Source organism: Lissotriton vulgaris, chromosome 4_1, assembly GCF_964263255.1.
Source record: "Lissotriton vulgaris chromosome 4_1, aLisVul1.2, whole genome shotgun sequence".
Lineage (NCBI taxonomy): Eukaryota > Metazoa > Chordata > Amphibia > Caudata > Salamandridae > Lissotriton > Lissotriton vulgaris.
This window is the reverse complement of record NC_141691.1, coordinates 2043987525-2044004089: the sequence shown is the minus strand read 5'-3', so window position 1 is coordinate 2044004089 and position 16565 is coordinate 2043987525. Positions and strand designations below refer to the sequence as shown.

General features: G+C 49.4%; 1 protein-coding gene across 1 annotated transcript in view; it reads left to right on the top strand.

Annotated features, from left to right (window-relative positions):
• Positions 1–16565, top strand: part of NUGGC (nuclear GTPase, germinal center associated) — a 1233257-nt gene that overhangs the window by 1193982 nt on the left and 22710 nt on the right. The window contains exon 29 of the mRNA XM_086966431.1: positions 12347–12395. Coding sequence (XP_086822557.1) covers positions 12347–12395 — 49 coding nt within the window. The remainder of the gene's footprint in view (positions 1–12346; positions 12396–16565) is intronic.

Below are 16565 nucleotides of genomic sequence, written 5' to 3'. Positions count from 1 at the left end.
GGGATGATGGACTCCTATACTCTGAGGCAAGAGACCCCAAGCCTGGTGCTACCAGGAGGCTGGTCATCCCCTTGTGTCTTAGAGGTTTCCTTCTTACCTTAGCCCATGAGATTCCCCTTGCAGGTCACTTTGGCCAGAACAAGACTTGGGACAGGCTTGTCCCTCACTCTCACTGGCCTAATATGTCTGAAGACACCAAAGAGTTTAGTCGCTCATGTGTCACCTGTCAAGCCATTGGCAAATCATGTGGCACAACAAAGGCCCCCCTTATACCACTACCTGTGGTGGGGGCACCCTTTGAAAGAGTGGGGATAGACATTGTTGGACCAATGGACCCCCCAACAGCATCTGGGCACAGATTTATACTGGTGGTAGTAGATCATGCCACCAGGTATCCAGAAGCTATTCCCCTTAGGACCACTACAGCTCCTGTTGTGGCCGGGGCCCTACTTGCAGTTTTCTCCAGAGTGGGGTTTCCTAAGGAGGTTGTCTCTGACAGAGGTGCAAACTTCATGTCAGGATACTTGACTGCAATGTGGAAGGAGTGTTGTGTAAATTGCAAATTTACCACACCCTATCACCCACAGTGCAATGGGCTTGTGGTGAGATTCAACAAGAGCCTAAAAGGGATGATAAAAGGGATACCTAAAAAGCTTAGGCGAAGATGGGACATCCTTTTACCCTGCCTTCTGTTTGCTTACAGAGAGGTCCCACAGAAGGGGGTTGGCTACAGCCCTTTTGAGCTTCTATTTGGGCATCCTGTAAGAGGACCCCTATGTCTTGTGAAGGGAGGATGGGAGTTACCTCTCAAAAAGCCTAAGCTTGACATAGTGGACTATGTACTTGGTCTCCGCTCCAGAATGGCAGAGTACATGGAGAAGGCAATCAAAAACCTTGAGGCCTGCCAAGACCTTCAAAAAGCTTGGCATGACCAAAAGGCTGTCCTAATTGTTTACCAGCCAGGACAGAAGGTGTGGGTGTTGGAGCCAGTGGCCCCAGCAGCTCACCAAGACAAATGGTCTGGACCCCACACCATCATTGAGCAAAAGGGAGAGGTCACCTACCTGGTGGACCTTGGACCTCCCAGGAGCCCCCACAGGGTGCTTCATGTGAACAGGCTCAAGGCATATGTTGACAGGGCAGACATGGGCTTGCTCTTGGCCACAGATGAGGGACAGGAGGAAAAGAGTGACCCTCTACCAGACCTGCTCACTCAGAACCCTGATGATGGGTCAATAGATGGTGTGGTCTTTTCATACAGCCTCTCTGAACATCAACAAAAGGATTGCAAACCGGTTCTTCAATCCTTTAGACACATGTTCTCTCTGAACCCCAGTCAGACAAACTGGTGCACCCATGAGGTGGACACTGGTGACAGTCTGCCTATAAAGGGTAAAATCTACAGGCAACTTCAGGGACTGCATAAAGAAAGAAGTACAAAAGATGTTGGAATTGGGAGTCATTGAACCCTCAGAGAGCCCTTCGGCTAGTCCTGTAGTTCTAGTGCCAAAACCTCACACCCAGGATGGTAAGAGAGAGATGAGGTTTTGTGTAGACTACAGGGGTCATGCTGTTACTAAAACAGATGCCCATCCAATAGCTAGAATGGGTAAAATTGCCTCCAAAGGAGTTTGTTTTAAAGAATAAATTTGATTGTATAGATGAATTTAGTACAGGTAACTTAGTTGTCCTGAGTAAAATTAATTTCAATGAATCAAATCAAGTCAAGTCACATAGAGATTAATCTACCAAAACAAGACAATACTTCACATTAAAACAATACTTAACATAAAAACAATAACCAGTAGACATGTGTATAAGCAAAAGAGTAGATTTTATCAAAGTTAGATTTTGCAGGGAAAAATACAATGAACCAAAATGTGCAACACAGGAATACAGGTAATGCGTGTAAAGTAATCTTTAAGCTCCAAAATAGCGAGAAGGAAGAGAATTAATGCTCTCCTTGTTCTCAGCACACATCAATGCAGTCGCGGTATTCTAACGCGATCGTCAAATAATGAACGATCTGCTGAATTTCTGAGAGTTCAAGTCGCGGGGGATCTCTGCCGTCACTCTGTATGTAAAACAGAGTGACGGCAGAGATCCCCCGCTACTTCTCGCTATTTTGGAGCTTAAAGATTACTTTACACGCATTACCTGAGCCCCTGCAAAAAGACTTCGCTAGGTGGTCATTGAACCAAGATTGAATAACTACTACCATTGAAGCCATCAAAGTTTAAAGCTTAAAAGATACCTGTAGTGATTCTCGCCTTTGGGGAGTTACAATATTAATTTGTATTGTCCTGATGATGGTCTTAGCGAGTTACCCATAGAGACCGAAACGTCGACCCTCAGCTTTATCCGAAAAGAAAAATGTTTACATCTGTATTCTGGATAAGCTTCCCACAGACTATACAGAAAGTTTGATTAATTTTCTGACACTTGTCCTGTATTCCTGTGTTGCACATTTTGGTTCATTGTATTTTTCCCTGCAAAATCTAACTTTGATAAAATCTACTCTTTTGCTTATACACATGTCTACTGGTTATTGTTTTTATGTTAAGTATTGTTTTAATGTGAAGTATTGTCTTGTTTTGGTAGACTAATCTCTATGTGACTTGACTTGATTTGATTCATTGAAATTAATTTTACTCAGGACAACTAAGTTACCTGTACTAAATTCATCTATACAATCAAATTTATTCTTTAAAACAAACTCCTTTGGAGGCCATTTTACCCATTCTATTACTTTTTACCCAGCCCCCAAAGGTTTACTGGGTTGCTCACTTTATTCACCACATCCAATAGCTAGGGCAGATGAACTCATAGATAAATTGGCTTCTGCCAAATTCTTGAGTACATTTGACCTGACAGCTGGTTATTAGCAAATCAGGTTAGCTGAGGATGCCAAGGCCAAAACAGCATTTTCTACCCCAGGAGGTCATTACCAATTTGTGGTGATGCCCTTTGGTTTGAAAAATGCACCTGCCACTTTTCAAAGGTTGGTGAACCAAGGGCAGAGTCAGGTTGTGTACCTGGGCCACCTTGTAGGTGGAGGCCAGGTTCAACCATTGGAGAGCAAGATACAGGCCATAAAGGACTGGGCTCCTCCAACCACCCAGACACAGGTCAGAGCTTTCTTGGTCCTGTCTGGCTACTATAGGAAATTAGTCAGAAATTATGGGACCATTGTGACCCCACTTAATGACCTAACAAGCAAGAAAATGCCAAAGAAAGTTCAGTGGACAGTTAGCTGTCAAAAGGCATTTGATGACCTAAAGCAGGCCATGTGTACTGCAACTATTCTCAAGAGTCTATACTACTCCAAAACCTTCATTGTCCAAACAGATGCTTCTGAGTTGGATGTGGGAGCTTGTAACAACCTAGCGTTCACGGGATCGGGGACAGACACCCACTGAACACAAGACCACTTCTTGTTAGTTTAAAGGATTTATTGGTTGATGAAAAGTAACAAAGAGTATATAAACAATAAAGATAAGTAGGATGCACCAGTCCTGTATACGTTACCCCACTCACAGCGCTGGCGTCAAGTACCGTCCTCCGCAAGTACAACGGTCCCGTTGTACGCCAACGGAGGGCACAGTGCTAAGAAGCGGCCGACAATGCCGTTCGATAGCTGTGAGGGGTTGGGATCTCTACCTTGGGGTGAGCAGAAGTTTGGAAGGTGGGAGTCGCCCAGCCGGGTTCTCAACCACTCCTTCCTAGGGAATACAGGGAGCAGCCGCTCTACCTGTATCTCGAATCAAGCGATTCTAGTTGCAACACCCAGATAACAAAAAGGCGAGAGGTGGTCGAGAGCAGCCACTCGATCTGACCTACCTCTGGATACTAGGGCCGTGGAGACGCGGCAACCTCCTCCAGGAGTGCGTCTCAACACTACGCCCTAGACTAGGACAAGGACGGGGGTTGGGAGCACGGCTCACACCAACCTCCCTTGCTTGGTCTTTGAATAAGACCTTGGGACCGGGCTGGGAGCAGCCGCTCCAACCAGCCTCGACTCGGGATCCTGAGCGGGCCTCGCTGACTCGTCCGAGTCAGAGAACGCTTGCTCGCAGTATACCACAGTACCTTAGCAAATAAGACACGGGGCGGTCCTGCTCACCGTGTTTCCGTAGATCAAGGTTTGGCACACTGTTCGCTGCTCACGGATCGCTCTGCTTCAGGATTGCTTCGGCTTTGGATTCTGAATATCCGACACAGCTTCCTTTCCATTTCCGCTTTATATAGGCAGACCTTCCAGTCACAACACGTGTTACGGGTGTCCCGTCATCTCGCCTTGCTAGGCCTCCTGGGATTCGTAGTCCACTCTGCCAGCGGTGCTCTTTCACGGCGAAGGCAGGACACGGGGAGGAATTCATGACAGTTCATCCCCCTTCCATCTCACCGTCCAGCAGGGCAAGCACAAGAAGGATGTCTGCGATGGAAAGCCGACACCAGACGTGGCGCGTGCACCCCCGCAGCCGGCTCCCACGACTGTTCCTCCGGGCCGTACCCTTGTGGCCCCTGAATCCACCATGGCCACCACGGGAAGCCATTGATCTTGAACCCCAATATGTACTGTGATAAATAAATGCTGTTTTCCTGTTTGATCAGACTTTGACATGGAAGGAATGAAATTATGACTCCAAGAGGCCCCTTCCGTATTCCTGGAGTCCATCAGTTTTCCGCCGGTGCTTCTACCACAGCTGTCACAGGCCTGGGGCTCCGGTATCTACTGGTTTTAGGCTTGTCAGGACACTCACGGACGTAATGTCCTTTCTTGCCGCAATACAGGCAAAGACCCTGTTTCCTGCGTGACTCTTTCTCTGCTGCCGTTAGACTGGATCTTATCGCTCTGATATCCATGGGCTCGGACTTGGCAGCGGAGCTGGCTTCGGGGCTCCCCATGGAGATGTAAGAAGGCAACGCCTTGCCCTCCTTCTTATGGTCTCCTTTTCTCTCGCCCAGCCGGTGATCCAAACGCAAGACCAGACTGATGAGACCCCTCACACGTTTTGGGCTGTGGATCGATCTGAGCCACCACGTCCTTGAGCTCATCGCACAAGCCTTGGTGAAACAACGCTGTTTGTTTGGCGACTGGCCACTTTGTTTCCGCCACTAGCCGGCGAAACGCATTAAGGTATTGCAACAAATCGTTGTTGCCTTGTTTCAGCTCCAGCATCTCGCAGTCCGCCGTGTATGAGTCTGCCCTACGATCGAATACTTGTAGGAACTCCTCCCGAAAAGCTCCCCAGTCACACAATATGGGGTCGTCACTGCTCACCAAGGGAACCGCCCAGTGTGCTGCGTCACCGGCCAAGTAGGACAATAGAAACGCTACCCTGGTTTGGCTCGTGGGAAAAGCCCTTGGTTTACAGGAGAGATGCAGGGCTATCTGCGTGAGGAACACTTGCACGGTGTTGGGGTCTCCGCTATATCTTTCTGGTGCAGCCAAGGGTACTGTGACAGGCAGTTCAACCACAACCGCAGGGACAGCACTTGTGGAGGCCGGACCGGGTGTCAGAGGGTCTCCCTGCATGGCGTCAAGTCGTGCCCTTACATCTGCGGATTCCTGCCTTGATGCTGCTAGTTCAACCTGTATGGTAGCCAACGCAGCCAAAACATCCTCCAGTGTGGCCATATCTGTCTCCCGACGGGGGATAGTTATGGGTTGTAAGGTCGGATATTCTGTAACAACCTAGCGTTCCCGGGATCGGGGACAGACACCCACTGAACACAAGACCACTTCCTGTTAGTTTAAAGGATTTATTGGTTGATGAAAAGTAACAAAGAGTATATAAACAATAAAGATAAGTAGGATGCACCAGTTCTGTATACGTTACCCCACTCACAGCGCTGGCGTCAAGTACCGTCCTCCGCAAGTACAACGGTCCCGTTGTACGCCAACGGAGGGCACAGTGCTAAGAAGCGGCCGACAATGCCGTTCGATAGCTGTGAGGGGTTGGGATCTCTACCTTGGGGTGAGCAGAAGTTTGGAAGGTGGGAGTCGCCCAGCCGGGTTCTCAACCACTCCTTCCTAGGGAATACAGGGAGCAGCCGCTCTACCCGTATCTCGAATCAAGCGATTCTAGTTGCAACACCCAGATAACAAAAAGGGGAGAGGTGGTCGAGAGCAGCCGCTCGATCTGACCTACCTCTGGATACTAGGGCCGTGGAGACTCGGCAACCTCCTCCAGGAGTGCGTCTCAACACTACGCCCTAGACTAGGACAAGGACGGGGGTTGGGAGCACGGCTCACACCAACCTCCATTGCTTGGTCTTTGAATAAGACCTTGGGACCGGGCTGGGAGCAGCCGCTCCAACCAGCCTCGACTCGGGATCCTGAGCGGGCCTCGCTGACTCGTCCGAGTCAGAGAACGCTTGCTCGCAGTATACCACAGTACCTTAGCAAATGAGACACGGGGTGGTCCTGCTCACTGTGTTTCCGTAGATCAAGGTTTGGCACACTGTTCGCTGCTCACGGATCGCTCGGCTTCAGGATGCGTCGGCTTTGGATTCTGAATATCCGACACAGCTTCCTTTCCATTTCCGCTTTATATAGGCGGACCTTCCAGTCACAACACGTGTTACGGGTGTACCGTCATCTCGCCTTGCTAGGCCTCCTGGGATTCGTAGTCCACTCTGCCAGCGGTGCTCTTTCACGGCGAAGGCAGGACACGGGGAGGAATTCATGACAGAGCTGTTCTATCTCAACTGAATAATGATGGTCATGACCAGCCCATTGCTTTTATAAGTAGAACGCTGACCCCTAGAGAGAAACATTGGTCAGCTATTGAGAGGGAGGCCTTTGCTGTGGTTTGGGCCCTGAAGAAGTTGAGGCCATACTTGTTTGGAACTCACTTCAAAAATCAGACAGGCCATAAGCCCCTCTTGTGGCTAAATCAAATGAAGGGTGAAAACTCCAAATTTCTTAGGTGGTCCATTTCCCTACAGGGAATGGACTTTACAGTGGAACACAGACCTGGTACTGACCATGGCAATGCAGATGGACTCTCCAGGTATTTCCACTTAGAACAGGAAGACTCACCTGGTCACGGTTAGTTTAATGTCCTTAGGTTTGGGGGGGTTATGTAGGAGATCTCATGGATGCTGGAAGGCTGGTCTTCTGTGCAGGAGCTGCACGGGACTGGGGCTTCTCAATCCCCAAAGCACTTACTCGAGGATGCCTCTGAAGTCGTGCTGGAAGCGAAGTGCAGTTTCTCCAAGATGGCCACGTGTCTCGTCGGACCCACGGATCTCAGCTATACTGCAGATGTAGGTAGAGGTCGGAGAGGTCTGGAAGTCCGGGTCTCGTCGGGCTCTGAAGTCTGGTTCCACCAGGAAGGACGACAAAGTGAACCGCTAGGTCGCTTGATGGTGCCTGCTTGTGCAGGGTGGTCACTACTTGGCCACAAGGGAGATTTTCTTCAGTCTTCTGTGGAGCAGAACGTCAAAGTCCAGAGTTTCTTCTTTGTCGTTTCAATTCAGGATAATCTAATTTGCAATGGGACCATCTCCTACCTTTATTCTCCTGAAGGGGGCTGTACTGTGACTAGGTCCCTCCCATGGGTGGGACCAGGAAGGGGGGTGGTTACACCCCCTATCCTTTGTCCCGTTTCACGCCAGAGCTGGGGCTGGAGTGCCCCAGCAACTGGTTTGAACCGGAATAGGCACAGGGACACCTTGTGTGCCCCAGGCATGTCTCATTCCTTTCAGCCCTGCCTATCTGGATACACAAAGTCCTGTCTGGGGTGGTGCTAGCACCTCCCCAGGCAGGAAATCCTTTGTCCAGGCCTCCGTCGCTGGAAGGACTCCCTGCAGCAGGAGGTCAGACTTGTGTCTGTGGCAGCAGCATCCATTTTGTGATGCTGAGGCTTGGGTTACCTTTAACCGGGGTTCTTAGTTACATACATGTCTTGTCCCTCTAAAAGGGTGGAATGCTACCCCCGTCGCCAGAACTGGCGAGGGGGTAGTATTCCAATTCGTATGACACCTTACTCGACATGTTTTGATAATGCTATGCCAAAGTTAGCAATAGCCGCGAGGATTATAATGCACTTAAGAGTATATGGTATAGCGTTATCATGGAACAGCTATAAGGACATGGTTCCGAAAGCTGCAGACAGGCTCAGCTCATGCTAGAGCACCATCTCACATAATTCCAAGCACTCTGCCTTCAGGATTGATAAGGCCTGCCATAGGAGTGACTTATAGGAGTATATGTGTCCATTTTAGGGTTAGATATAGATATACTATATCTAAAGCAAAGGGTGATTACACCACCTTGCCCCAGCTGATTGATCAGCCAGTTGTGTCTGTTTAGATGGCCAGCCAGGGGTGGCATAATACATGCTGCAGCCCCTGGTAGGCCTTGGGTGCACTTATGCCCTGGGTACCTATGGTACACTGTACAAGGACTTACAAGAGTGACCCAATACCAATTGGTAAATGCACCTAAAGTACATGTATGTCAATTTAGAGAGAGAACAGCTAGGCTGTGGGTCTGATTAGCAGGCCCACAGCCAGGGAAAGTCGTAAACCAGCGAAGCAAAAAGCAAATATCTGGGATGACCATAGGATTGCAGACCCTACTCTCCTACAGACTGTGTATATGCACGAGTCCCATTGCCAGGGTAGGAAGATTGAAATGAAGCGAGATAATATGGACTATATACACTGCAGTCTGTTTAATAGGGCATAAAGAGTCTATGTCAAGATTTATAAAGTTTGAGAAACCAGGATAAATGATGATTCAAGCTTCCACTATGAATAACCGGTCTCTGGTACTAGACAAATGTGAGATTAAATCAGTAAAGGTTTTTGGTCGACATGTTTCATGCCTCTGCTGTCCCATAGGAAAATGTGACATTTCATCAGGACCTATCAAAGAATACCTATTCTTCGCTGTGTGTGGGGATCCCGATTATGTTATGGGACATGATACCCACCTCTGTGAACACCAGAAACTTTGGTAACTGCAACAACTTTCACTGCAGTGTGTAGTTTAACATTTTAGTATACTAGTGGAGGTGGCTGGTTTAGTATATAGTTCACACTTATTTAATTAAAGCTCCTTGCACTTGCCCAGTTTCACGCAAGAGCTGGCGCCAAGGTCTCCCTGAACTGTTTCAAACTGGAATATACGAGAAGGGCACCATATGTGCCTTTCAAATCAATCTGGTGACACTGGCAAGCGCCCCCACCCAAGCCCAATACACAAAGTCCTGTCTGTGGAGGTGGTCACAGCCTCCCTGTGACCGGAAATCTATTGTTCTACCTTCCCCTGCTTGAGCTTGGCTCAACAGCAGGAGGGCAGAATCATGTATGTAATCAGCAGCAGCACTAGCTTGCTGTCAGACCCTGAAAGGCTGTATTTGGGAGTATAGGTGGTACCCTAAGGGAGCCCCCAGTAGATGGGATCATACTGCCAAAAATGGAATCTGTGTTGGGGTATGATTCCAACATGTTTGATACCAAACATGACCAGGATTGGTGCAGCCACCATATAGTTAGACATCTCGTAATGACTTATGTCCACTATATGTATTAAAAATGTCTGACCCCACGTACAAAGCCTGTAGAATCGACTTTGGGTTTGTGGAGGTGTCCTGCTCATGCAGGGACGCCCTCACACTTATAACCAAGAGCCCTGCCTTCAGGACTGAAAGGCCAGTCATAGGGGTGACTTGTGGGTTTTAAGTGCAGTGACCTCATAGATATAAGAAAACATGTAGCTGTCAGGATGGGTGCAAGCACCCACTCACACAGGCAGCAATCGCAGGGGTCTGTAGTCACAGTTTGAGTGGTCTTTCATGGGTGGCACAACAAATGCTGCAGCCCATGGGAGACCCCTGGTGTACCTATGTCCTGGGTACCTTAGTACCATATACGAGGGATTTTGAAGGGTACACCAGTAGCCAAATATGGAGGTACAGAAGTACTTACAATGGTCAATTTAGGGAGGAAGCCGAGTGACTGGGGTCCCGATTAGTAGGATCTTTGAGAAAAAAAAAACTACTGACACCAGCAAAAAGTGGATCCTGCTTTCCTACAACTAGTGACCTGTTTAAAAGAGAACGGTAAACAACCCATACAACAATTAAACAAATGCAGCTCGGTTACAACGCCTACCTTACCAACGTGGTCTCTACTACGACCTTGATTTTTCGTGGTAAAGGCATGCACAGTAAACAGCTACCCGTGGCTGTTTACCATCCCCCTGAGCCCTAAATATACCCCCCAACCTCCTTAAAACTACCCTGACCCCCGCCCCCTTACTATCCCGAACTCCCCCACCCCCTAAAAACGACCCCCAGACCCCCTAAAAACGAACCTGAGCCCCTCCCACCCCCTACAAACTACAACAACCCCTTCCCACATCCTAAAAACTACCCGTACCCTTAAAACTACCCTGAACCCCCTTCCCTACATACCTCATACATCACCCCCTAAAAACTACCCCAAACCCCCACCCACTAAAAACGGCCCCAAATCCCCCACCCTATAAAACGACCCCGATCCTCCCACCCCCTAAAACTACCCCAATCCCCTGACCCCCAAAAAACGACCCCAAACCCCTCTTACCTGTCCTCTCCTCTTTCTTTTCTTTTTCACGCTGTCCTGAACACTAGACTGACTTTACCTTAACGACGCACATACGTGGTTAAGGCAAAGTCGTTGTTCAGGTAAGTTGTTGTTCGGCATGTGGGCTTCCGGAACTCGTGGCTCTTGTCTCATTGTTCCGGATGTTCCTCATGCAGCACAAGTAGTGCTGATTCTGCATACATTTAAAAAACATTCTCACATTGGTGATGAGTAAGTTTGTCACACACATGCATAAAATGTAATTTCACACATGCAATAAAGGCTTCTTGCTCGGTGGCAAAGTGCGTGAGAAAACACGTAGACAGCACAAACAATCTGGTAGCAGTGGCCTTTGTCCTACCCTCCTAAGTAAAGTAATGGGCCTTATGGACGATGTGGACAGCTCGGTCTCAGTATATCTGATAGTAAACACAAAGGTATGTAAGAAAGGAATACAAATGCTCCAGCTGAAAATACGGTAATGGCCAGAGGAGATTGTTGTCTGATCGCGACGGGCACCATCTTAGGACGTGAAAGAATGTACAGAGCGTGTGCAAATAAAATGGTCATGTTATGGGCGACTAAAAGGCAGAAGCCATACATAGTAGCCCCAATGTAGATGATAGAGGACAAGAGAAGATCATATATAGTTGACAAAAAGAGTGTCTATAAGTAGGGTCAAGAGGCAATCAAGGTATTTTAGTGAAATATTCAAGGCACCAAGAGGTAGATATTTTGGAGAAGCGCAGCCCTCCATCTTGGAATCCCATTTTCCTTTTTTCAACCTTGAATGCTGACCTATGCAGCTTTATAATGAAGAGGCATAACAAAAGGAAGAGGCAAACAAGCATAGTGGGAAAAGGGGGAACCACAATTAGTGATGAGGAGCAGAGGAAAGGAGATGCCAAAATAACTTATCTAACAGACCTTTAATGGAGACTGAATCCCAGGCCCTTCACATGGACCCTGGCTTTTCCTCAACACCTCAAGAAGATCTCTTCAGATTAAATTGTGAATTGGCTCAGTTCTTCCGAAAGATTAAATTACAAGCTTTCCATCCAGATAAGTCTATACCTCAAACTAAGTCTAATTCAAGATTGAGAAATCGCTCAGTGTTAGTTACTTGATTTAACTATAACAGGGGAATTGCAGCGTTTTTTTCATCTAAGACAGTATGATTTTACTGATATTTTCACCTAACTATAACATCCGTTTGTTTTTTATTTAGTGAATTTGTAAATACATAATATATGTGTGTGTGTTATTAAAGGTCACTGTTAGCTTTTTTGTTGTTGTGTGTGAGTAGATCTATATAATATTTCTCCAGTGATCAAACTGTGTTAAGGGTGGATGTCCCTTACTGGGTTACTCTATCTGTCACATGCGCACCCTTGGGTTGGCAAAATATAGTTACAATGACTTTGCATCAGTTTGCTGCATGACAAGGTCGGAATGTTAGGAGTTTGCAATAAAGGACTGTTGAACCCGCCAGAAAGGCTGTGTTCTGCATTTTCAGAAAGGGTGGCTACCATCACCTGCCAGGTTGTGCTCTGATTATCAGCATGATGGATTGACCTGATAGTACTGGTGAGTTGTCTTGCCTTACCTTCACCACCCAGTTTCATACTGCTCCCTTTTCAATGTTGAGTGGTCTGAGAAAATATTGAGTTAACTGCAGAAAATGAAGATGTGGTACAATTTAATCTGCACAAAGATTTACAGGAGAGGTGTGACCTCACACTCTGTCTTTTACTTTTCTCAGCTGAAGAAAGAGCCTCCAAGTGGTTATGGGACTTTGCCAAGCGCAGCTGGTAAGTCTGTGAAAATCATTGCTCTAATGTGCAGTTTAGTAATAAACACTGTCTCTGAATGGTTTCTCTTTCATCTAAAGAACATGTTTTATCTGTCTGTAAGCAAATTTGTTGATGAACTTTCTAGGTCATGACTGGTTGAGTATGGCTCCAAAAGCAAAAGTAATGCATGCTTTGCTAATCATTCAGAAATATCTGAACACTGACATGCAAAAGACAACAAAAAACTCTGCACCCAGATCTTTTATTTGAGTTAGCCATTTCAAGTATATGTAATCGCAGCATGGCTCTGTAACAATAAATCTGAAACACGCAGAATTACCCCCAGGCATCAGACTGGATCCGGAAAGCTTTTCGTCAGCAGTACCCCTGCGCGTCGGTAGGCGTTGTTGTGCGTCATTGTCGCCGTGATGACGTCGTCAGTGCTACTTAGACGCGTCCACGCGCGCTGACGTCAGTTCTTTCTTTTTCCACGACAGCAAGCGCAGATCCGGGAAGAGCAAGTACCCCCAGTCAATTTTTGACTGACTGTTTCTAGTCCTTTTACCTCATCCTTTTGAGTCCTTCGACTCCTGGTGTTGTAGCGATGCCCGGTTTCAAGAACTGTGGGGACTGTCATCGCATGATGTCGGTGACGGACCCCCAACGCGTGTCTCTCTACTGCCTGGGGCGCAACCACGACCCCAAGTCATGCCCCGACTGCCGGGCCATGGTGCCGAAACTTTGCGGGAGCGGTCCCGAAAGTTGCTTGATGCCTGGCAGTCAGCTCGGTGTCCCGGTCCAGCGGGAGGTCGGGGGACTGGTCGTGAAGCTGTCATCACCACTCTAATCTAAGTCTTTGCACTTGGGGTCAGGTAAGTCAAGGCATTCCAAGAAGAAGTCGAAGACGCATCGTCGCTCTTCGACTTTCCCTCGCCCGTCGCGGCTGAGGGTGTGGGCGGTGCCACCCCCGCGGCTCCAGCAGGGCCTGCCCAGTTTACCCCCCCCTCTCCAAGATGCGGGGGCGACGCCTGCCCAGGTGCAAGAGTTTCTTGCGGCCATGACCTGACTCTTTGGGCCGTCTGGCCCCGACGGGGGGGTCCTGGCTTACCATCTCCGGCAGCTCCGGCCCCTGTGTTGCCGACGGCCCCCCAGAGATCCGGGTTCGGACCTCGAACGACGCCGGTTGACCTTGTGACACCTCCACCGGCGTGGGTCTCCCCGGCACCCCTTTCGACGACGCCCCCTCCTCGGGACATCGTCCCCAGCTTCAACCCTGACCTGGACATGGCGCTGGATCGGCGTCGCTCGATGCCGATACAGACGCCGATGGGGCCTTTCATGCCTTGTGTCCGTCCTCCTTATTTTGAGCCTGTTCCACAGATTTCGGAGGAAGGGGAGGACTGGGAGTGGTCTGAGGACCCTCTAGCACAGGACTGTGCTTATGATCAGGACTGAGCAGAGCATTTGGGGGAGGCCAGTGGCCTTGACACCTCTCCTGACTCTGGCATGCTGTCTCCTCCTTTCTGCAAATTGTCTGAAGGGGCTACTCCCTCCCCTTCGAGGCAACCCCTCTAGCCATGCCACCTCAGTACCACCACATGTCGGGGGATCACTTGGCGCTTCTCCAGCAGGAAGTTGCAGCCCTCTTGGCCAAGGGGGGCATTGAGCACGTTCTGACGCCAGAAGTAGGTTGTGGTTGTTATTCCCACTACTTTCTGGTCCCAAAGAAGGACAAAGGGGGCCTGTGTCCTATCTTTGACCTCCAGAACGTTAACCGCTTCCTCCAGAACGTCAACTGCTTCCTCCAGAAGGAGACGTTCAAGATGCTCACGTTGGCTTAAGTCTTGTCTGCCCTAGACCCGAACGTCTGGATGATGGCGTTGGACTTGCAGCACACCTATTTCCATATCCCCGCCCTGCCCGCCCACAGACGCTACCTGCAATTCACGGTAGGTGCTCCTCTTTAGCCTTACCAGCGCCCCACTGGTGTTCACGAAAGTGATGGTCGTAGTCGCAGCTCGTCTGCGCAGATCAGGGGTTTCAGTCTTCCCCTATCTCGACGACAGGTTGTTGAAGACGGGCTCGCCTCAGTTAGTTGTCGTCGACCTCCTGCATTTGCTGGGGTTCTTCATCACCACGCCGAAGTCGCATCTAATTCCTCGCAGAAGCTCCTTTTCATCCGAGCAGTTCTGGACTCTGTGTGGTTTCGGGTTTATCCTCCCGAACAGCGAGTCCGGGACATTCATGCAATGATTCCGATCTTTCGACCTCTGTCCTGGGTTTCGGTCAGGATGCCCCTTCGGCTGCTGGGTTTCATGGCCTTCTTCATCCTGCTTGTGGATCATGCCAGATGGCATATGCGGGCAGTGGGACCTGAAGTGCCAGTGGGCACAACATCAGGGCAACCTGTCCGATCACATCCAGATCTCGGATCGCACTGGACGTCAATTGCAGTGGTAGCTCACAAATCGTGGTTGGGTTAATGGCAGATCCCTCTCCCTTCCCCAACCGGAACATACAGTTTTGACGGACGCGTCCCTTCTGGGATGGGGCGGCCATATGGGAGAGGCAGAGATAGAGGCCTCTGGCAGAGTCTCAACTTCACATCAACCTGTTGGAGCTTCGGGCTAACCGACTGGCACTGAAGGCCTTCCTTCCCTCTGTCCAGGGAAGTGTAGTGCAGGTGTTCACAGACAATACCACTGCCATGTGGTACTGCAACAAACAGGGCGGGACCCTATGCCAAGAGGCTCTGCGTCTCTGGGCTTGGCTGGAACATCAGGGCATGTCCCTGGTGGTTCAACACTTTGCAGGTTCTCTGAACGACAGGGCGGACAAACTCATCAGTCGGTGCATGTTGGATCACAAATGGCGTCTGAAGTCGGACGTGGCGCAAGGTCTCTTTCAGCAGTGGGGAGAGCCTTGGTTAGATCTGTTCGCCACCGCCTATACTACTTCTGCCCAGAGTGCTGTAGAAGATCAGGCGCGACCGGGCCCAAGTCATCCTTGTGGCTCCGGACTGCGCTCGAAGAGTATGGTATCCCGAGCTACTCAGTATGATCATCGGTCTGCCTGTTCGGGAGGATCTTCTGTCGCAGCAACAGGGTACGGTCCTCCTCCCGAACCTGTCCAGCCTCCACCTCCTTGCGTGGAGATTGAGCAGTGGCAGTTGAAGTCTTTCCACCTGCCTCCCGAAGTCTGTGATATTCCGGCAGCCAGGCGTCCCTCCACAAAAACGGTATACGCCTGTCGGTGGAAAAAGTTTGTGGCATGGTGCACAGCAAATGCTGTGGATCCCCTTTCTGCCCCTCTTTCAGAGGTCCTGCTTTTTCTTCTTTCTTTGACTCAGCAGGGCTCTGCTCTGGGCACTATCAAGGGCTAGCTCTCTGCCATTTCCGCCTTTCTAAGGCTTCCAGATCAGCCTTCCCTTTTCAAGTCCCCTGTTGTAAATAGATTCTTGAAAGGCATCATGCACATGTTTCCTCCTGTTCCTTTCGTGATGCCTCAGTGGGACTTGAACCTAGTTCTTACCTTTCTGATGTGTGTTCCCTTTGAGCCACTTCATAATTGTCCTCTTAGTCTTCTGACTCCAAAAACTGCTTTCCTGGTTGCCATAACCTCTGCCAGAAGAGTGAGTGAGCTCCAAGCTCTTTCTTCTAAACCTTTTCTCTCTGTCCATCTGGACAAAGTTGTTCTGAGGACTCGTCCTTCCTTTCTGCCAAAGGTTGTCACCGCCTTTCACATCGGGCAGGCCATGACTTTGCCCACTTTCTTTCTGCCTCCTCATCCTTCTAAAGAGGAAGGAGGCTCCACCGTCTGGACCCAAAACGTGTGCTCTCCTTCTATCTGAGTCGCTCACAACAGTTCCGGGTGGATGACCAGCTCTTTGTTGGCTACTTGGGCGCCATGAAAGTTTGGGCTGTGCTCAGACGGACCATCTCTCTGTGGGTCGTTTTGTGCATAATGGCTTGCTACTCTTTGGCTATGAAGGAGCCTCCGGTGGGGTTGCGCGCACTTTCTACCAGAGCGACCGCAGCCACTACTGCTCTGGGACGTGGCGTTCCCTTGCAGGACATTTGTCAGGCAGGTACGTGAGCCTCGCCGCACACGTTTACCAAGTACTACTGCCTGGACATCCAAGTTAGGACAGACGGCTTCTTTGGCCGTTCTGTTCTCCAGGACTTTCTG